This window comes from Leucoraja erinacea, chromosome 5, assembly GCF_028641065.1.
Source record: "Leucoraja erinacea ecotype New England chromosome 5, Leri_hhj_1, whole genome shotgun sequence".
Taxonomy (NCBI): Eukaryota; Metazoa; Chordata; class Chondrichthyes; order Rajiformes; family Rajidae; genus Leucoraja; species Leucoraja erinaceus.
Genome location: NC_073381.1, coordinates 90,001 through 112,500, shown reverse-complemented (window position 1 = coordinate 112,500; position 22,500 = coordinate 90,001). Strand labels below are relative to the sequence as shown.

At 47.6% G+C, this 22,500-nt stretch overlaps 1 protein-coding gene across 1 annotated transcript in view; it reads right to left on the bottom strand.

Annotated features, from left to right (window-relative positions):
• Positions 1-1,592: 1,592 nt before the first annotated feature.
• slc22a16 (solute carrier family 22 member 16) overlaps positions 1,593-22,500 on the bottom strand; it is a 59,582-nt gene continuing 38,674 nt past the window's right edge. The window contains 4 exon segments of the mRNA XM_055634945.1: positions 1,593-5,932; positions 10,811-10,910; positions 12,095-12,204; positions 16,013-16,140. Of these exon segments, the coding sequence (XP_055490920.1) occupies positions 5,672-5,932; positions 10,811-10,910; positions 12,095-12,204; positions 16,013-16,140 (599 nt within the window). The 3' untranslated portion in view covers positions 1,593-5,671.

Genomic DNA, 22,500 nt, shown 5'->3' with positions numbered 1-22,500 from the left:
CCCTTCTTCAGACTGATGTGGGGGTGGGGGGGGAAGAGAGGAAGAAGCGGAGACAGTGGGCTGTGGGAGAGCTGGGAAGGGGGGGGGAAGGAGAGGGAAACAAGGACTACCTGAAATTGGAGCAGTCAATGTTCACACCGCTGGGGTGCAAACTACCCAAGCGAAATATGAGGTGCTGCTCCTCCAATTTGCGGTGGGACTCACTCTGGCCATGGAGGAGGCCCAGGACAGAAAGGTCGGATTGGGAATGGGAGGGGGAGTTGAAGTGCTGAGCCACCGGGAGATCAGGTTGGTTAATAATAGATGCTGCCTCACCCGCCGAGTTTCCTCCAGCATTTTGTCTACCTTAGACTTTCACTGTATCTCGGTGCACGTGACAATAAACGAAACACTAAGGGAAATTTACAGAAGCCAATTAACCGGCACATCTTTGGGATGTGGGAGGAAACCGGACACCCGGAAGAAACCCACACAGGTCACAGGGGAGAACACAATAGACAATAGGTGCAGGAGTAGGCCATTCGGCCCTTCCAGCCAGCACCGCCATTCAATGTGATCACGGCTGATCATCCCCAATCAGTACCCCGTTCCTGCCTTCTCCCCATATCCCCTGACTCCGTTATTTTTAAGAGCCCTATCTAGCTCTCTCTTGAAAGCATCCAGAGAACCCGCCTCCACCGCCCTCTGAGGCAGAGAATTCCACAGACTCACCACTCGCTGTGAGAAAAAGTGTTTCCTCGTCTCCGTTCTAAATGGCTTACCCCTTATTCTTAAACTGTGTGGCCCCTGGTTCTGGACTCCCCCAACATTGGGAACATGGTTCCTGCCTCCAGCGTGTCCAAGCCCTTAACAATCTTGTATGTTTCAATGAGATACCCTCTCATCCTTCTAAACTCCAGAGTGTACAAGCCCAGCCGCTCCATTCTCTCAGTATATGACAGTCCCGCCATCCCGGGAATTAACCTGGTGAACCTACGCTGCACTCCCTCAATAGCAAGAATGTCCTTCCTCAAATTAGGGGACCAAAACTGCACACAATACTCCAGGTGTGGTCTCACTAGGGCTCTGTACAACTGCAGAGAACATACAAACTCCGTGGAGACAGCACCCGGGGTGGGGATTGAACCGAGGTCTCTGGAGGTGCGAGGCAGCAGCTCTACCCGCTGCGCCACCGTGCCACCCTCATTCTGGAATTCTGAGCATTGCCTGCACTGTCATTCAGTTTTCTTTTTTTTTTAGTTCATAGATACAGCGTGGAAACAGGCCCTTCGGCCCAGAGTCCGCACCGACCAGCGATCACCTGTACACCAGCACCATCCCACACACACACACACAAACGAGGGACAATTTACAGAAGCCATTTAACATACAAACCTGTACGTCTTTGGAGTGTGGGAGGAAACCTGGAGCACCCGGAGAAAACCCACGCAGGTCACGGGGAGAAGGTACAAACTCCCTACAGACAGCACCAGTTGTCAGGATTGAACCCGGGTCTCTGGCGCTGTGAGGCAGCGACTCTACCGCTGCGCCACCGTGCCGCCCATGTGATGAAATAGAACAAGCGAATAACACTGAGAACCGTGAATAGACAGTTGGATTCAATAAGATTTATTGAAGAAATTCTTAGCTTATTTTGTTTTCGAAAAGCAAAATAATTTCACAGAATCCACAATGATCATTCTAGTCCGTAAAGATTATTCCCAAAGTACCTGCATACTTGTGATTAGGAGTCTATTGGCCTTTGTCAATAATGGACAATTATTAACACTTGGAATAAGAACTCAAGAGATTCAATAGATTTTCAAACTGAGAAACGAAATAACATTTACATTCTTAAAGAGAACACCACCTTGTTTTCCAAAGGGTTTAGTTTGTTAGAAACAGTATTGTCTAGTGAATAATGATGTGTTGAGTGGCAGAATAGAAACATAGAAACATAGAAAATAGGTGCAGGAGTAGGCCATTCGGCCCTTCGAGGCTGCACCGCTATTCAATATGATCATGGCTGATCATCCAACTCAGTATCCCGTACCTGCCTTCTCTCCATACCTCTCTGATCCCTTTAGCCACAAGGGCCACATCTAACTCCCTCTTAAATATAGCCAACGAACTGGCCTCAACTACCAGAGAGTTGTGAATTTATGGAATTCCCTGCCACAGAGGGCAGTGGAGGCCAAATCACTGGATGGATTTAAGAGAGAGTTAGATAGAGCTCTAGGGGCTAGTGGAGTCAAGGGATATGGGGAGAAGGCAGGCACGGGTTATTGATAGGGGACGATCAGCCATGATCACAATGAATGGCGGTGCTGGCTCGAAGGACCGAATGGCCTCCTCCTGCACCTAGTTTCTATGTTTCTATGTGTGACACTTGAATCACTGAAATGCCACGGTCAAGAACTTGTGAATTTACTATTTAATATTTTGACAAGAACCTTCGGGGCAAAAATGCTGGAGAAACTCAGTGGGTGAGGCAGCATCTATGGAGCGGAGGAAATAGATGTCCAGCATTTTTGTCTACCTTCGATTTTATTTCCAGCATCTGCAATTCTTTCTTAAATGAACCTTAAAGGTCTCGACCCAAAACGTCACCTATTCCTTCGCTCCATAGACGCTGCCTCACCCGTTGATTTTCTCCAGCATTTTTGTCTACCTTCCATTTTTCCAGCATCTGCAGTTCCTTCTTAAATGAACCTTCGGTAACATTCACAGCAATTACATTTGGTGATCCAATACATATGTCAATGTTCAGTGTAAACACTGCACGTCTTTATACAATGAGTTGTATGCAGATTTTCTAATCACTAACACAGTTCAATTTCAAACAGTACAATTAACTTGTCCAAATATTTATAGCATAGGTCTACTATAATGTGACCTGCCAAAGATTTTAAATAAGTTCATATTATGAACAAAACTAACATATTTTTTTATTTATTTGTGTACTGAGGTGCATTTGATATTAGATAATAGACAATAGGTGCAGAAGTAGGCCATTCGGCCCCTCGAGCCAGCACCGCCATTCAATGTGATCATGGCTCTTATGACACTATTCAATTGTCAACATGGCTGTAAGTACAGAGGATGTCTTTTATTTGCATTTATATGTTTGAATACTGTAGGTTTACTGCTCATTAAACCTTTCCTTCCGATTTAAGTTTGTTGCTCTGTACTGCTGAGAAAACTCTGTCGAACTCCTTAAGATGAATCATCGATTCACACAGCCCAACTTGCCCACACCAACCAACATGCCCCATCTACACTAGTCTAAACCTCTCAACCTGTCCTATCCATCGACCTGTCCAAATATTTTTTTTTTAAACGTTGCAATCGCATCTGCCTCAACTACCTTCCCGACAGCTCGTTCCATACACCCACCACCCATGGTGTGAAAAAAGATACCTCTTTGGCTCCAATTAAATCCCCTCACCTTAAGCCTATTTTCCTCTGGTTCTTGAAGATGGACACAAAATGCTGGATTAACTCAATGGGACAGGCAGCATCTTTGGAGAGAAGGAGCGGGTTGTGGCGGTCCCTGGATATTGGGCCACTCCTCTGGTCATCCGCCCCGGCACTTGATGGACAGGGACAGGGATTCCGGTTTTCCGCTCAGGGGTTTTCCGAGTTTGTTTTGTCACTTCAGTCGAACTCGTTGTGAGCGGATGCTCACTCCCATCATTGAAGAACCTTTGAACCTGCCTGGCATCTCTAACCTTTTTCTGACCAGGCCGCTACAAGGTGACGTTTTGGGTCGAGACCCATCTTCATACTGAGAGTTGGGGTTCTGACTACTACTCCTGTTCTCGATGCCCCTATCCTGGGCAAAAGACGTATTCAAGAGCTAATTCTCCCAAGTTTCCCCTGATTCGAATTCGAATTTGTGGAATTCCCTGCCACAGAGGGCAGTGGAGGCCAAGTCACTGGATGGATTTAAGAGAGAGTTAGATAGAGCTCTAGGGGCTAGTGGAGTCAAGGGATATGGGGAGAAGGCAGGCACGGGTTATTGATAGGGGATGATCAGCCATGATCACAATGAATGGCGGTGCTGGCTCGAAGGGCCGAATGGTCTCCTCCTGCATCTATATTTCTATAAAACTCTAGAACGGAATAATACTTAGTTGGTCAGCAGTATATAGACATCACCACTCCTGACTTATGATTTGTACAGCCGTTAAAACAACATTTTTAACTTGTAAATCTGAATTCCTTTCCCCAAAACAGATCTCTCCTCCACTCGTGCTGCATAAAGTTATTGAAGATCGTAAACATATCTGCGACTCTGTTTTATTATGGGCCTGTCCCACTTAGGTGTATTTTTGGACGACTACAGGCGATTGCCGAAATAATTTTCAACATTTTCGGCAACGGTGGCGACAATTTTTGCTGCCGTTAGTTGTCGTAGGTTGACGAGGGTGCTGTGGTAGGTTGTCGCCAGGTTCGTTAAAACTAGTCCCTGGCAGTCGCCTAAAGAGCCGCCAAAAGGGGCTGTCCCACTACGGCGACCCAATTGGCGAGTTTAGAAGAGTTTAGGAGAGTTTGAAAAAAAATGTCATGTTGAAGACCTCCTTCGACTATGTAGAAGACCTCCTTCCACTATGTTGAAGACTATCTATGATTACCTTCGACTACCTTTGATTACCTACGACTAACATGCCGACCTACTACGCCCTACTTCGACCAAACCTACGAGTAAAAAAAGTATCGATTTTGTTCCATGGCGACCATTTTTTACTCGCGGGCATTTTTCAGCATGTTGAAAAATACGGCACGACCTAGCTGAAGCCTCGAGTACGCGGGGACCACTCTCGAGCGCGAAGGACCTTGTGTCGCCCATGCTGGGAGTACGAGTCGAGGGCAAACTCGCCAGAACTGGCAGATTAGGCAGTGGTAGAAAAAATTGCTGGAGAAACTCAGCGGGTGCAGCAGCATCCATGGAGCGAAGGAAATAGGCAACGTTTCGGGCTGAAACCCTTCTTTAGTCTGATGTAGGGTGGAGGGAGGGGGGGGGGTGGAGAGAAGAAAGGAGAAAGGAAGAGGGCTGAGGGAGAGCTGAGAAGGGGAGGAGACAGCAAGGGCTACCGGAGGAAATTGGAGAATTCAATGTTTATGCCGCTAGGGTGCAGACTGCCCAAGCGGAATATGAGGTGCTGCTCCTCCAATTTCCGGTGGTGCTCACTCTGGCCATGGGGGAGGCCCAGGACAGAAAGACCCGCTGAGTTTCTCCAGCACTTCTGTCTACCTTCGATTTTCCAGCATCTGCAGTTCCTTCTTAAACGATTAGGCATTGAGACAGGCCCATTTAGACACCCATTGAATCAACAATGTCGAACCGTTTACCAGCAGAGATACTCGGTAAGGAATATAAAACGCAGCCTATTGTAGGCTATGAGATGGACTGAAATTATCAGTCAATATTCATTGTGCAGTTAAATTTCAATTGCTGTCAATCGACACACATTATAATTCTTATGAAATTATTCTCTTGCTTTCTCATAGACGAATCTCAGACCTTCATTACCTGAAGAAGGTATAAGCTACAAAAAAATTACCTTACGGTCTACTTTACATCCTTCCATGTTGTATAGTTATCAAATTCACAGATTTAAGACGTTAGTGAATGATTGGGATTTTAACCCCCGAGCTTCGACCCGTAGGTTTCAAGGCCCAACGTGGTCTACAACCTTGTTAAGTGTTCGATTAGATTCTGCTCTTCCTTTAGCTTGTCGCCACCGTCGGGCGTGAAGTCGGGCTTCTCCAGCCTCACCGTGACCGAGGCGGAGTTGGTCGCGCCGCGCTTCGAGGCCTCTTTCTCCTGCTTCAGTTTCCTCTGGAGTTCCGCTGCCTCCTCGAAGGTCTGGGTCAGGGGCCGGCCCAGCGTCTCCGGCAGCAACAGGGTCAGGAGGCCGGTCAGGAAAGCCATGATGCCCACGATCAGCTGTGAGTGGAGGGACACAGTGTACACATCAGTGTTAGACTCTAGCCCCTGTCACGCTTCATTCATATAACCATGTAACCATATAACAATTACAGCATGGAAACAGGCCATCTCGGCCCTACATCTCGGCCCTACAATGCATTTCGTTGTCTTTGTACTGTACACTGACAATGACAATTAAATTGAATCTGAATTTTCCACAATTTTTTTTTCCTTCAGTTGGCATCTTTATCGAGTTTTTAAAAAATATATATATTTTTTAATTTATTAGAAGCAAGTGTACAAAAATATAACCAGTACAAAAATATAACCAGGCATATAGAAACATAGAAATTAGGTGCAGGAGTAGGCCATTCAGCCGTTCGAGCCTGCACAGCCATTCAATATGATCATGGCTGATCATCCAACTCAGTATCCCGTACCTGCCTTCTCTCCATACCCTCTGATCCCCTTAGCCACAAGATCCACATCTAACTCCCTCTTAAATATAGCCAATGAACTGGCCTCAACTACCCTCTGTGGCAGAGAGTTCCAGAGATTCACCACTCTCTGTGTGAAAAAAGTTCTTCTCATCTCGGTTTTAAAGGGTTTCCCCCTTATCCTTAAGCTGTGACCCCTTGTCCTGGACTTCCCCAACATCGGGAACAATCTTCCTGCATCTAGACTGTCCAACCCCTTAAGAATTTTGGAAGTTTCTATAAGATCCCCCCTCAATCTTCTAAATTCTAACGAGTACAAGCCGAGTCTATCCAGCCTTTCTTCATAAGACAGTCCTGACATCCCAGGAATCAGTCTGGTGAACCTTCTCTGCACTCCCTCTATGGCAATAATGTCCTTCCTCAGATTTGGAGACCAAAACTGTACGCAATACTCCAGGTGTGGTCTCACCAAGACCCTGTACAACTGCAGTAGAACCTCCCTGCTCCTATACTCAAATCCTTTTGCGATGAAAGCTAACATACCATTCGCTTTCTTTACTGCCTGCTGCACCTGCATGCCTACCTTCAATGACTGGTGTACCATGACACCCAGGTCTCGCTGCATCTCCCCCTTTCCCAATCGGCCACCATTTAGATAATAGTCTGCTTTCCCGTTTTTTTGCCACCAAAATGGATAACCTCACATTTATCCACATTATACTGCATCTGCCAAACATTTGCCCACTCACCCAGCCTATCCAAGTCACCTTGCAGTCTCCTAGCATCCTCCTCACAGCTAACACTGCCCCCCAGCTTAGTGTCATCCGCAAACTTGGAGATATTGCCTTCAATTCCCTCATCCAGATCATTAATATATATTGTAAATAGCTGGGGTCCCAGCACTGAGCCTTGCAGTACCCCACTAGTCACTGCCCGCCATTGTGAAAAGGACCCGTTTACTCCTACTCTTTGCTTCCTGTTTGCCAGCCAGTTCTCTATCCACATCAATACTGAACCCCCAATGCCGTGTGCTTTAAGTTTGTATACTAATCTCTTATGTGGGACCTTGTCGAAAGCCTTCTGGAAGTCCAGATACACCACATCCACTGGTTCTCCCCTATCCATGCTACTAGTTACATCCTCGAAAAATTCTATAAGATTCGTCAGACATGATTTACCTTTCATAAATCCATGCTGACTTTGTCCAATGATTTCACCACTTTCCAAATGTGCTGCTATCCCATCTTTAATAACTGACTAGCAGTTTCCCCACTACCGACGTTAGACAAACTGGTCTGTAATTCCCGTTTTCTCTCTCCCTCCCTTCTTAAAAAGTGGGGTTACGTTTGCTACCCGCCAATCCTCAGGAACTACTCCAGAATCTAAAGAGTTTTGAAAGATTATTACTAATGCATCCACTATTTCTGGAGCTACTTCCTTAAGTACTCTGGGATGCAGCCTATCTGGCCCTGGGGATTTATCGGCCTTTAATCCATTCAATTTGCCCAACACCACTTCCCGGCTAACCTGGATTTCACTCAATTCCTCCAACTCCTTTGACCCGCGGTCCCCTGCTATTTCCGGCAGATTATTTATGTCTTCCTTAGTGAAGGCGGAACCAAAGTAGTTATTCAATTGTTACACAAAAAAGCTGGAGAAACTCAGCGGGTGCAGCAGCATCTATGGAGCGAAGGAAATAGGCAACGTTTCGGGCCGAAACCCTTCTTCAGACTGATCGGGGGCGGGGGTGGGTGGGGACAAGAAAGGGAAAAGGAGGAGGAGCCCGAAGGCTGGGGGATGGGAGGAGACAGCAGGGGGGCTGAGGAAGGGGAGGAGACAGCAAGGACTAACAAAATTGGGAGAATTCGATGTTCATGCCCCCGGGGTGCAGACTCCCCAAACGGAATATGAGGTGCTGTTCCTCCAATTTCCGGTGCTGCTCGGTGTGGCCATGGAGGAGACCCAGGACAGAGAGGTCGGAGACGGAGTGGGAGGGGGAGTTGAAGTGCTGAGCCACCGGGAGGTCAGCTTGGTTATTGCGGACCGAGCGGAGGTGTTCGGCGAAACGATCGCCCAACCTCCGCTTGGTCTCACCGATATAGATCTGCTGACATCTAGAGCAGCGGACGCAATAGATGAGGTTGGAAGAGATGCAGGTAAACCTCTGTCGTACCTGGAACGATTGCTTGGGTCCTTGAACGGAGTCGAGGGGGGAGGTAAAGGGACAAGTGTTGCATCTCTTGCGGTTGCAAGGGAAAGTGCCCGGGGAGGGGGTGGACCGAGAGGGAAGGGAAGAATTGACAAGGGAGTTATGGAGGGAGCGGTCTTTGCGGAAGGCAGATATGGGGGGAGATGGGAAGATGTGGCGAGTGGTGGGGTCACGTTGGAGGTGGCGAAACTGACGGAGGATTACTTTTTGTATGTGACGGCTGGTGGGGTGAAAGGTGAGGACTAGGGGGACTCGGCCCTTGTTGCGAGTGCGGGGATGGGGAGAGAGAGCAGTGTTGCGGGGTATGGAAGAGACCCTGGTGCGAGCCTCATTTATGGTGGAGGAGGGGAACCCCCGTTCCCTGAATAATGAGGACATTTCAGATGTCCTGGTGTGGAACGCCTCATCCGTGGAGCAGATGCGGCGTAGACGGAGGAATTGGGAGTAGGGGATGGAGTCCTTACAGGAAGCAGGGTGGGAAGAAGTGTAGTCCAGATAGCCATGGGAGTCAGTGGGTTTATAGTGTATGTCGGTCAGAAGTCTATCACCTGCAATGGAGATAGTGAGGTCAAGGAATGGTAGGGAAGTGTCGGAAATGGTCCAGGTGTATTTGAGTGCCGGATGGAAGTTAGTGGTGAAGTGGATGAAGTCAGTCAGTTGTGTGCGGGTGCAGGAGGTGGCACCAAAGCCACCAAGTTATTCAATTGGTCCGCCATGTCCTTATTCCCCATGATATACTCACCCGTTTCTGACTGCAAGGGACCTACATTTGTTTTAACTAATCTCTTTCTTTTCACATATCTATAAAAACTTTTGCGGTCAGTTTTTATGTTCCCTGCCAGTTTTCATATGACATAATACAGCTTCAATTTTAATTTTTAGCTCTAGTTGAGAGAAAACAAAGGAGATAAACAAGAGAGAGATAAAGGTGGAATGTGCAAGGAGAGAACCCCTAGACTACCAAAGTGGTGTAGGCAAAGAGGGAGTAAGTAAAAGATACAAGGAAGGAATAGAAAATATAAAGACAAAAAGAGAAATAAAGATAAAAGTGATGATATACCTGCCTCGCATCCCTCCCCACCCATCACCCCACCCGTAATTAGATTTCATTCCAAAGTTGTGTTGTACCATGCTGTCCTTGTAATAAATCAATGAATGGTGTCCATGTCTTCGAATAATGCTCTGATTTTTCTGCCAAGACAAGTCCAATATTTTCAAGATGTAGCGTCTCAGACATGTTTGTAATCCACCTTTTAAGAGTAGGGACAGATGTATGGTTCTAATCCTAGAGTGGTCAATAGACAATAGACAATAGGTGCAGGAGTAGGCCATTCCTGTACGGTATAAATGTAAATTGTCCCATTTAGTACGGAGGCGAGGAAACACTTTTTCTCACAGAGAGCGGTGAGTCTGTGGAATTCTCAGCCTCAGATGACGGTGGAGGCCGGTTCTCTGGATGCTTTCAAGAGAGAGCTAGATAGGGCTCTTAAAGATAGCGGAGTCAGGGGAGAAGGCAGGAACGGGGTACTGATTGGGGATAATCAGCCATGATCACATTGAATGGCGGTGCTGGCTTGAAGGGCCGAATGGCTTACTCCTGCACCTGTTGTCTATTGTCTATTGTTCCTGGTGCGTGCAGGATAGTGTTGGTGTGCGGGGATCGCTGGTCGGCGCGGACTCGGTGGGCTGAAGGGCCTGTTTCTGCGCTGTATCTCAAAACTGAAACTAAGTACCCAGGTGGTAGTAGTAGTAGTAGTAGTAGGCCCCTCTCGGCCATGACTGACCATGGGTGATGCATCCTGGTGGGATGGATGCAAGCCTGGGCGATCGATGTCATGTGGAGGACAGGCTGCTGCCCATGCAGCACGTCCCCCCCTCTCCACGTCGCTGATCGATCCAAAGGAACAGCAGGGCCGTTACAGTTTGGCACCAGCGCCTTCGCAGGAGCTGGTTGTAGACAACGACAAACTGCCTTAGGGGCTCCGACTCCGGATTTTCTTGAGGTTTACTCCAGGAGCCTTTTCCATGACTGGATATGGCCACAAGGCAGTGGAGGTTTTAAATCAGAGTTTTCCTTCTCCTAGATGGACCGCCTTCCCAGGCTGACGAGCCCCATCTGCCCGAGACTCGTGGGGGCGGGAGCATCTACCTTCCAGTGCAGGTCTACAGCACCTGCCCACTGGCCACTGCCCGCCCAGCTACACGTGACGTTAGAGTACCAAACAGCCATTGAAAATAAGGTTTGTTTACCTGTGGTAGAAAAATCCACACAGACGAAAGGAGAACGCAGAACGGAGCCACTGTACTTCCAACGCGGGCCATCATGCTCCCACTGCCAACAGCCAACGAACTGCGGAGAAACATTTTGACCATCATGGCTCACATCCACAATTAATAACCGGAACAACATTCAGTAAAAGCATAGAATCATAGACAATAGGTGCAGGAGTAGGCCATTCGGCCCTTCGAGCCTGCACCGCCATTCAATGTGATCATGGCTGATCATCCCCAACCAGTACCCCGTTCCTGCCTTCTCCCCATATCGCTTGATTCCGTTAGCCCTAAGAGCTAAATCTAACCCTTTCTTGAAAACATCCAGTGAATCGACCTCCACTGCCTCCTGTGGCAGAGAATTCCACAGGTTCACAACTCTCTGGGTTAAAAAGGTTTTTCCTCATCTCAGTCCTAAGGGGTTGGACAGGCTAGATGCAGGAAGATTGTTCCCGATGTTGGGGAAGTCCAGAACAAGGGATCACAGTTTAAAGATAAGGGGGAAGTCTTTTAGGACCGAGATGAGAAAATCATTTTTCACACAGAGAGTGGTGAATCTGTGGAATTCTCTGCCACAGAAGGTAGTTGAGGCCAGTTCATTGGCTATATTTAAGAGGGAGTTAGATGTGGCCCTTGTGGCTAAAGGGATCAGGGGGTATGGAGAGAAGGCAGGTACAGGATACTGAGTTGGGTGATCAGCCATGATCGTATTGAATGGCGGTGCAGGCTCGAAGGGCCAAATGGCCTACTCCTGCACCTCTTTTCTATGTTTCTATGTTTCTAAATGGCCTACCACTTATTCTTAAACTGTGGCCCCTGGTTCTGGACTCCCCCAACATCGGGAACCTTTTTCCTGCATCTAACCTGGCCAATCCCTTAATAATCTTATGTTTCATCCTTCCAAATTCCAGTGAATACAAGCCCAGTCGATCCATTCTTTCATCATATGACAGTCCCGCCATCCAAAAATAATTAGCCTGGTGAACCTACGCTGCAAAAAGTGTTTCCTCGTCTCCGTTCTAAATGGCTTACCCCTTATTCTTAAACTGTGGTTCTGGACTCCCCCCCAACATCAGGGACATGTTTCCTGCCTCTAGTGTGTCCAAACCCTTAACAATCTCATATGTTTCAATGAGATATCCTCTCATCCCTCTAAACTCCAGAGTGTACAAGCCCAGCCGCTCCATTCTCTCAGCCGCTCTGATTCTCTAAACTAACCTAAGTTATCATTCACGTTTCCAGGTCACGCATGGTGGCGCCTACCGTATTATTGTTGGATAGAGTTCAGCGGTGTAGAGGTATATTAGTCCAAACGCAACTGCGATTGCAAACTTCCCAATCATACTGACTGTGATGGTCAGCGCCTTTATATCCTGGGATTAACGAAAATAACATTTATTCAAACCTCACACATTGGCAGCTTCCCCACCTCACGTACAAAATATCAGAAACTCATACGACTTAATTTGGACCAGAGATACAGGTCACTCACATCCAGGACTAAAAGCCCTGTCCCACGGTACGAGTTCATTCCAAGAGCTCTCCCGAGTTTAAAAAAAATCAAACTCGTGGTAAGCACGGAGAATGAACGTAGCGGGTACGTCGGAGCTCGGGGACGTCTCTTAGCTGCTCGTAACGCTAATGGCAGGTCGGGAAGACTCGTGAAGATTTTTCAACATGTAATGTGATGTCTTTGAATGAACTTGTACAGTGCGACAGGGCTTTAAGAGAGCCATGTCGTGCCCACATCCATTAGACTCATGAATAGTTGATCTACTTATCTAAATGGTGGCCGATTAGGAAAAGGGGAGATGCAACGAGACCTGGGTGTCATGGTACACCAGTCATTGAAGGTAGACATGCAGGTGCAGCAGGCATTGAAGAAAGCGAATGGTATGTTAGCATTCATAGCAAAAGGATTTGAGTATAGGAGCAGGGAGGTTCTACTGCATTTGTACAGGGTCTTGGTGAGACCACACCTGGAGTATTGCGTACAGCTTTGGTCTCCTAATCTGAGGAAGGACATTCTTGGACAGGACAAGGGGTCACAGCTTAAGGATAAGGGGGAAATCCTTTAGAACCGAGATGAGAAAAACATTTTTTACACAGAGAGTGGTGAATCTGTGGAATTCTTTGCCACATAAAGTAGTTGAGGCCAGTTCATTGGCTATATTTAAGAGGGAGTTAGATGTGACCCTTGTGGCTAGAGGGATCAGGGGGTATGGAGAGAAGGCAGGTACGGGATACTGAGTTGGATGATCAGCCATGATCATATTGAATGGCGGTGCAGGCTCGAAGGGCTGAATGGCCTACTCCTGCACCTATTTTCTATGTTTCTATTTATTCATTTATACATTTTTAACATTCTTTTAATGTTTTTATTGCCTATTCTTCATGTATTGTGCTTTGCAAGTTTTACCTACTGTCCACTGTTGGACTCCTGGTATGTGATGTGTGTGGTATATTGTGTAGTGTTGCTGGGTACATCAACTGTACACATACTGATGTTCTGCACAAATGCACTTCCTAACGGCTAAATAAAGTTCATTGAATTGAATTGAATTCATTTCTTAAATAGCAGGAATGTAATATATTTACTGATATTGCATTTAGAAGGATGAGGGGATATCTTATAGAAACATATAAAATTATAAAAGGACTGGACAAGCTAGATGCAGGAAAAATGTTCCCAATGTTGGGCGAGTCCAGAACCAGGGGCCACAGTCTTAGAATAAAGGGGAGGTCATTTAAGACTGAGGTGAGAAAAAACTTTTTCATCCAGAGAGTTGTGAATTTATGGAATTCCCTGCCACAGAGGGCAGTGGAGGCCAGGTCACTGGATGGATTTAAGAGAGAGTTAGATAGAGCTCTAGGGGCTAGTGGATCCAAGGGATATGGGGAGAAGGCAGGCACGGGTTATTGATAGGGGACGATCAGCCATGATCACAATGAATGGCGGTGCTGGCTCGAAGGGCCGAATGGCCTCCTCCTGTACCTATTTTCCATGTTTCTATGTTTGCATTCATGAGGCTTGTTTACAAATTGTGCAGTTGATAGTTTGAAACCAATGTGAAAGCCCTGTCCCACGGTACGAGTTCATTCCAAGAACTCTCTCCCCGAGTTTGCCCCGATTCGAACTCGGAGATTTACGGTATTAGTTGCTCGTCGGTACTCGGGGCTCTCGTGGACATTTTGCAACAAGTTGAAAAATCTTCACGAGCCTTCCCGTGCTTACCTGCCGTTAGCGAGTCTTCCCGAGTACCTGCCGTTAGCGTTACGAGCCGCCAAGAGACGTCCCCGAGCTCCAACGTACCCGCTACGTTCATTCTCCGTGCTTACCACGAGTTTGATTTTTTTAAACACGGGAGAGCTCTTGGAATAAACTCGTACCATGGGACAGGGTCATGAAGGAATATCTGGCTACATCATAAGGAACTATAGAACGCAGGGCATTGCAGTCCTCTAGATAGAGTGGATTTAGTTTAGTTTAGTTTAGTTCAGCTTAAATATACAGTGCAGAAACAGGCCCTTCGGCCCACCGATTTTAGTACAGTTCAGTTCAGTTTAGTTTATAGTCACGTGTACCGAGGTACAGTGAAAAGCTTATGTTGCGTGCTATCCAGTCAGCGGAAAGACAATACATGATTACAATCGAGCCGTCCACAGTGTACAGATACATGATAAGGGTATAATGTTTAGTGCAAGATAAAGTCAGTAAAGTAGGATCAAAGTTAGTCCGAGGGTCACCAATGAGGTAGATAGTAGTTCAGGACCGCTCTCTGGTTGTGGTGGGATGGTTCAGTTGCCTGATGACAGCTGGGAAGAAACTGTCCCTGAATCTGGAGGTGTGCGTTTTCACACTTCTGTACCTCTTTGCTGATGGGAGAGGGGAGAAGAGGGAGTGGCCGGGGTGCGACTGGTCCTTGATGATGCTGCTGGCCTTGTCGAGGCAGCGTGAGGTGTGGATGGAGTCGATGGAAGGGAGGTTGGTTTGTGCGATGGTCTGGGCTGCGTCCACAATTCGCTGCAATTTCTTGCGGTCTTGGATGGAGCTGTTCCCAAACCGAGCCGTGTTGACGATCAGTGTAAGAAGATGATCACACGTTCTTTCATAAAATATTCCATCTGCCATGTACTTGCCTGCTCCCCAAATCTGTTTATTTCTGCATCTACGACCTTTCTACGACCTCATCTCATTTACAAAATGTCAGAAACTCATCGGACTATTAAATGCAACTTAATTTCTTAAATAACTGGAATTGAATAGATTTGCTGATTCATCAGGGCTTATTTCCAAAGTGCATCGTCGTTGGTTTGAAATCAATGTGAAAGAATATCTGGCTGCATCTTAAGGAAATACAGAAGCTGCAGGGCGTAGGAAGTCATCTCCAGTGGATATCTAGATAGAGTGGATGTCAAATCCGACCTTTCTGTCCTGGGCCTCCTCTGTGTACAGAGTGAGTCCCACCGCAAATTGGAGGAGCAGCACCTCATATTACGCTTGGAGAGTTTACACCCCAGCGGTATGAACATTGACTTCTCCAGTTTCAGGTAGTCCTTGCTTTCTCCCTCCTTCCCCTCCCCTTCCCAGCTCTCCCACAGCCCACTGTCTCCGTCTCTTCCTTTCTTCTTCCCCCCCCCCCCCACATCAGCCTGAAGAAGGGTCTCGACCCGGAACGTTACCTATTCCTTCGATCCGTAGATGCTGCCTCACCCGCTGAGTTTCTCCAGCATTTTGTGTCTACCTTCGATTTGTCCTGCATCTGCAGTTCTTTCTTAAATATAACCATATAACAATTACAGCACGGAAACAGGCCATCTCGGCCCTACAAGTCCGTGCCAAACAACTTTTTTCCCTTAGTCCCACCTGCCTGCACTCATACCATAACCCTCCATTCCCTTCTCATCCATATGCCTATCCAATTTATTTTTAAATGATACCAACGAACCAGCCTCCACCACTTCCACTGGAAGCTCATTCTCAATATGATCTTTGTAATGTTTAGTTAAGTCTAGTTTATTGTCACGAGTGCCTAGGTACAGTGAAAAGCTTTTGTTGCGTGCTAACCAGTCAGCGGAAAGACAATACATGATTACAATCGAGCCGCTCACAGTATACAGATACATGCTAAAGGGAATAACGTTTTGGATTTGGATGAGGATGAAGGATCGGAATGTCACCTGTGGGATGATCATGCTGAGTATACAGGCGATGCCAGTCAGGAAGAGGGATGGAGCCAGTGTGTTCCTTCTTCCCAGTCTCTCCATCACAATGCAAGCGACGATGTACGATGGGATCTCCACAGCGCCTGGCAATGAGACAACGTTTCAAAATGGTGGTTAATACACGGCAACGCGTAGCCCACCCGCCCGCCCACCAACTCATCCCACCACCGTGAGAGAGCCGCCACATAGCAGCAGCCCCCACGTCGCAGGGCTGGACACTGGACGTATCCCGAGCTAATTCTGCCGTCATCTACTGCGACAAGTGATAATAGACAATAGACAATAAGTGCAGGAGTAGGCCATTCGGCCCTTCGAGCCAGCACCGCCATTCAATACAATACAATACAATACAATACAATGTATTTGTTGTCATTTGAACCTCTTGAGGTTCAAACAAAATTTGGTTTCTGCAGTCATACACACAAGAAGAAGACCCAAGACACAACACAGTTTACACAAAGAAGCTGGAGAAACTCAGCGGGTGCAGCAGCATCTATGGAGCGAAGGAAATAGGCATGATCAGCCATGATCATGCCGAAACCCTTCTTCAGACCTGGAGTTCCTTCTTGAACACAGTTTACACAAACATCCATCACAGTGAATCTCCTCCTCACTGTGATGGAAGGCAAAGTCTTATCTCTCCCCTGCTCTCCTCATTCTCCTCCCGATGTCAGAGTCTTGGTGTTGGAGCCCCCGGTGTGCGCTAGCAAGTATCCCGTGGCCATTTAAAGCCGCGCCGGGCGATGTAAGGCCCCGCCCCAGGTACTTTTCAACCCCGCAACTCGGGCGGGAGAAGTCGCCGTTGCGGAAGCCCCGAAAAGCGGTCTCCCAGCAGGGACCCGCGGGCTCCCGGTGTCACCGTCCACCAGACCTGCGGCTGGAACCTCTGAATCTCCTGGGTCGGGACGCAGCAGCACGCCACCACCGCTCCTCCCGCTCCGAACTCAGCCAGCTCCACGATGGTGGGTAAGTCCGCAGCTCTGCGACTGGAGCCCCAGGTCGTTCCACGGTGCTCGGCCCCAACGACAACAGAGACCCGACAGAGAAAACGTTGGGTTCCCCGTGCAGGGAAAAGATTTAAATGTTTCCCCACCCCCCGCCCCCCCGCCCCCCACACACACATACTCAGTTTAAACAATCCCCACTATAACTACATTTAAATGAGACAAAAATTAAAAAAAGACAGACAGACTGCAGAGGCCGCTGCGATGTGAGTCGCGCCACCCACCCACCCACCAATGTGATCATGGCTGATCATCCCCAATCAGTACCCCGTTCCTGCCTTCTCCCCATATCCCCTGACTCCGCTATCTTTAAGACCCCTATCTAGCTCTCTCTTGAATACATCCAGAGAACCTGCCTCCACTGCCCTCTAAGGCAGAGGATTCCACAGACTCACCACTCTCTGTGAGAAAAAGTGTTTCCTCATCTCCGTTCTAAATGGCTTACTCCTTATTCTTAAACTGTGTGGCCCCTGGTTCTGGACTCCCCCAACATCGGGAACATGTTTCCTGCCTCTAGCGTGTCCAAACCCTTAATAATCTTATATGTTTCAATAAGATATCCTCCCATCCTTCTAAACTCCAGAGTATACGGCTGCCACTGATTGTCGGCGGAAGGTTGCAGGATGGACACTGACAGCGAGGTCAACATTTGTAACAAGACGGTCATGATAAGAAGATGCCAGAACTACTATCTACCTCAGACTATCCTTAATTAACCTTTGCTGGCTTTACCTTGCACTAAAACGTTATTCCTTTATCCTGTATCTATACACTGTAAACGGCTGGATTGTAATCATGTATTGTCTTTCCGCTGACTGGTTAGCACGCAACAAAAGCTTTTCACTGAACCTCGGTGCACGTGACAATAAACTAGACTCAACTACACAGTTCTCAACTAAACTGAACGAGTTATTAGTGCGGAAACAGGCCCTTCGGCCCACCTAGCTCGTGCTGGCCAGCGATCAACTCGTACAATAATTCTGTTCTACACCCTTGGGATAATTTACAATCTTACCAAAGCCAATTAACTTAAGGGCCCGTCCCACTTGGGCGTCATTTGCGCGTGATTGACACGTCACGACGCACGCTGCGCTTGGTGCGCATTACGCGCGCATGGTGACGTAGGCAGTGACGCGTGGTCACGTGCTGCGCCCCCAAGATTTTGGGATGTACAAAATCTTCGCGCGTCATCCGCGTGACGTGCAAATGGCGCCCAAGTGGGACACGCCCTTTACGAACCTGTAAGTCATAGAAACATAGAAACATAGAAAAAAGGTACAGGAGGAGGCCATTCGGCCCTTCAAGCCAGCAACGCCATTCATTGTGATCATGGCTGATCGTCCCCAATCAATAACCCGTGCCTGCCTTCTCCCCATATCCCTTATATCTCCACCAGCCCCTAGAGCTCTATCTAACTCTCTCTTAAATCCATCCAGTGACTTGGCCTCCACTGCCCTCTGTGGCAGGGAATTCCATAAATTCACAACTCTCTGGGTGAAAAAGTTTTTTCTCACCTCAGTCTTAAATGGCCTCCCCTTTATTCTAAGACTGTGTGGCCCCTGGTTCTGGACTCGCCCAACATTGAGGACATTTTTCCTGCATCTAGCTTGTCCAGTCCTTTTATAACTTTATATGTTTCTATAAGATATCCCCTCATCCTTCTAAACTCCAGTGAATACAAGCCTAGTCTTTTCAGTCCTTGGAGTGTGGGAGGAAACCGGAGCACCCGGGGAAAACCCACGCAGATCACGGGGAGAACGTACAAACACGGACAGACAGCACCCGCTGTCAGGATCGAACCCGGGTCTCTGGCGCTGTGAGGCGGCCACTCTACCGCTGCGCCACCGTGCCGCCCTCATGCTGCCAGTCCAAGGTTACTCAGAACGATAAGCTAAGTCTGTTTTTAAAAAGCATGGTTACCTCATTCCCCACCACCCCCCAACGTTCTCCACCTCACACTGATGGGCAAGGAACTGCAGGTGCTGGTTTACACAAAAAGACACAAAGTGATGGAGTAACAGAAGGGGGAGCATCTCTGTGGGAACACTTATCACTTATCCCTGCTCTCCACAGATGCTGACTGACTTGCAGATTTACCCCAGTACCTGGTGGAATATGGAAGCATTGACACATAGAGAATAGGTGCAGGAGTAGAGCCATTCGGCCCTTCGAGCCTGCACCATTCGCCATTCAATATGATCATGGCTGATCATCCAACTCAGTATCCTGTACCTGCCTTCTCTCCATACCCCCTGATCCCTCTAGCCACAAGGGTCACATCTAACTCCCTCTTAAATATAGCCAATGAACTGGCCTCAACTACTTTCTGTGGCAGAGAATTCCACAGATTCACCACTCTCTGTGTGAAAAAAAAAAAATCTCATCTCGGTCCTAAAAGATTTCCCCCTTATCCTTAAGCTGTGACCCCTTGTTCTGGACTTCCCCAACATCGGGAACAATCTTCCTGCATCTAGCCTGTCCAACCCCTTAAGAATTTTGTAAGTTTCTATAAGATCCCCCCTAAAACTTCTAAATTCTAGCGAGTACAAGCCGAGTCTATCCAGTCTTTCTTCATATGAAAGTCCTGACATCCCAGGAATCAGTCTGGTGAACCTTCTCTGTACTCCCTCTATGGCAAGAATGTCTTTCCTCAGATTAGGAGACCAAAACTGATAGAACAGGCCCTTCGGGGCCGTGCATGATGCCAAGTTATACTCTCAGCTGCCTGTATGTGATCCATATCCCTCTATTCCCTGCTTACATGTACCTGTCTAAAAGCCTCTTAAACACCACTATCATATCTGCATCCACCACCACCCCTGGCAGCACGTTCCAGGCACTCACCACCCTCTGTGTGAAAAACCTGCCCCACACATCTCCTTTAAACTTTCCCCCTCTCACCTTATGATGAACATTTAAGTAAGTCAGTACGTTTATTGGCCAAGTATTCACATACAAGGAATTTGCCTTGGTGCTCTGCCCACAAGTAACAACATGACATACAGTGACAGTTACGAATGACACAGAAAACACTAAACATTAATGATAAAACACCATTGATCAAGCAAGTGAACCAACAAAATACCAGATCAAAAGGAGGCTACAGATTTTTGGCTGTTGAGTAGAGCAACAACTCGTGGATAAAAACTGTTTTTATGTCTGGCTGTGGCAGCTTTGACAGTCCGGAGTCGCCTTCCAGAGGGAAGTGATTCAAAGAGTTTGTGGCCAGGGTGAGAGGGGTCAGAGATGATCTTGCCCGCTCGCTTCCTGGCCCTTGCAGTGCACAGGTCATCCACGGAGGGAAGGTTGCAGCCAATAACCTTCTCTGCTGATCTGACGATTCGCTGCAGCCTCCAGGTGTCGTGCTTGGTAGCTGAGCCAAACCAGACCATGATGGAAAAGGTGAGAACAGACTCTACGATGGCCGTGTAGAATTGGACCATCATTGCCTGTGGCAGATTGTGTTTCCTCAGCTGCCGCAGGAAGTACATCCTCTGTTGGGCCTTTTTGACTGTGGAGTCGATGGTAGCCCCCCACTTAAGGTCCTTGGAGATGATGGTTCCCAGGAACTTAAAAGACTCCACAGATGTGACTGTGGTGTTGTTAATGGTGAGTGGGGTGAGGGGAGGGGGAGCTCTCCTAAAGTCTACAATCAATTCCACTGTCTTAAGAGCATTGAGCTCTAGGTTGTTGCTACGGCACCAGGACGCCAGCTGTGACACTTCCTGTCTGTTGGCAGATTCCTCCCCATCCTGGATCAGTCAAATCTGGGTTGTGTCGTCCACAAACTTGAGAATCTTGACAGAGGTGTCTGTGGAGGTGCAGTCGTTGGTGTAGAGAGAGTAGAGGAGAGGAGAGAGTACGCAGCCTTCCACACTGTGATAAAGGTTCTGACTATCTACCCTGTCTATGCCCCTCATAATTGTGCATAGAACATCGAACACAGAGTGCTGGAGGGACTCAGCAGATCAGGCAGCATCTGTGGAGGACACGGATGGGTGACGTTTCGGATCGGGACCCTGAAAGACAGCTGGAATACTTGAATGCAATTGTAAAGACTTCTGAAGAAAACAATTCTCCACACAGTACGGAACGAGCAGCCAGAGGAGGTAGTTGAGGCAGGGAGTTATCAGGATGCGTCACAGCTCGGTTTGGGAACAGCTCCGTCCAGGACCACAAGAAATTGCGGCGAATTGTGGACGCAGCCCAGACCATCACACAGACCAACCTCCCTTCCATTGACCATCTCGGGAAGGCCAGCAGCATCATCAAGGACCAGTCGCACCCTGGCCACTCCCTCTTCTCCCCTCTCATCATCAGGCAAAAAATACAGGTGTGAAATCGCACACCTCCAGATTCAGGGACAGTTTCTTCCCGGCTGTTATCAGGCAACTGAATCATCCTACCACAACCAGAGAGTGGTACTGAACTATTATCTACCTCATTGGTGATCCATGGACTATCCTTGATCGGACTTTGCTGGCTTTACCTTGCACTAAGCGTTATTCCCTTATTATGTACCTGTACACTGTGGACGGCTCGATTGTAATCATGTGTTGTCTTTCCGCTGACTGGTTAGCATGCAACACAAGCTTTTCACTGTACCTCGGCACACGTGACAATAAACTCAATTGAACTGAACCACTATAACAACATTTAAAACACACTTGGACAAGTACATGGATAGGCCAGGTTTAGAGGGATATGGGTCACCCAAGGTGGGACTAGTGTAGATGAGGCAAGTTACCAAGACATGGCATTCTTCTCGTCACAAATGGAGCAGATTTGCAGTATTTTCTGAACGACACAATGATTGCATGAATAAATGTGGAACTTGAAGCAATTGTGATTCATAAAGGAAATATTATAAAGGAAATATTATTGCATCATGGGCGGCACGGTGGCGCAGCGGTAGAGTTGGTGCCTTACAGCACCAGAGACCCGGGTTCCATCCTGACCACGGGTGCTGTCTGTACGGAGTTGTTCACTCATGCGATCCATTACACAGAGCAGTGAAGCAACTCCTTGTCAACGTCATCATCACCATCATCACCATCATCATCATCATCATCATCATCATCACCATCATCATCATCATCATCATCACCATCATCATCATCATCATCATCATCATCATCATCATCATCATCATCATCATCATCATCACCATCATCATCATCATCATCATCATCATCATCATCATCATCATCATCACCATCATCATCATCATCATCATCATCATCATCATCATCATCATCATCATCATCATCATCATCATCATCATCATCTTCATCATCATCATCATCATCATCATCATCATCATCACCATCATCATCATCATCATCATCATTGACAAACATCAACTCCTTGTCAACGTCATCATCATCACCATCATCACCATCACCATCACCATCACCATCACCATCATCATCATCATCA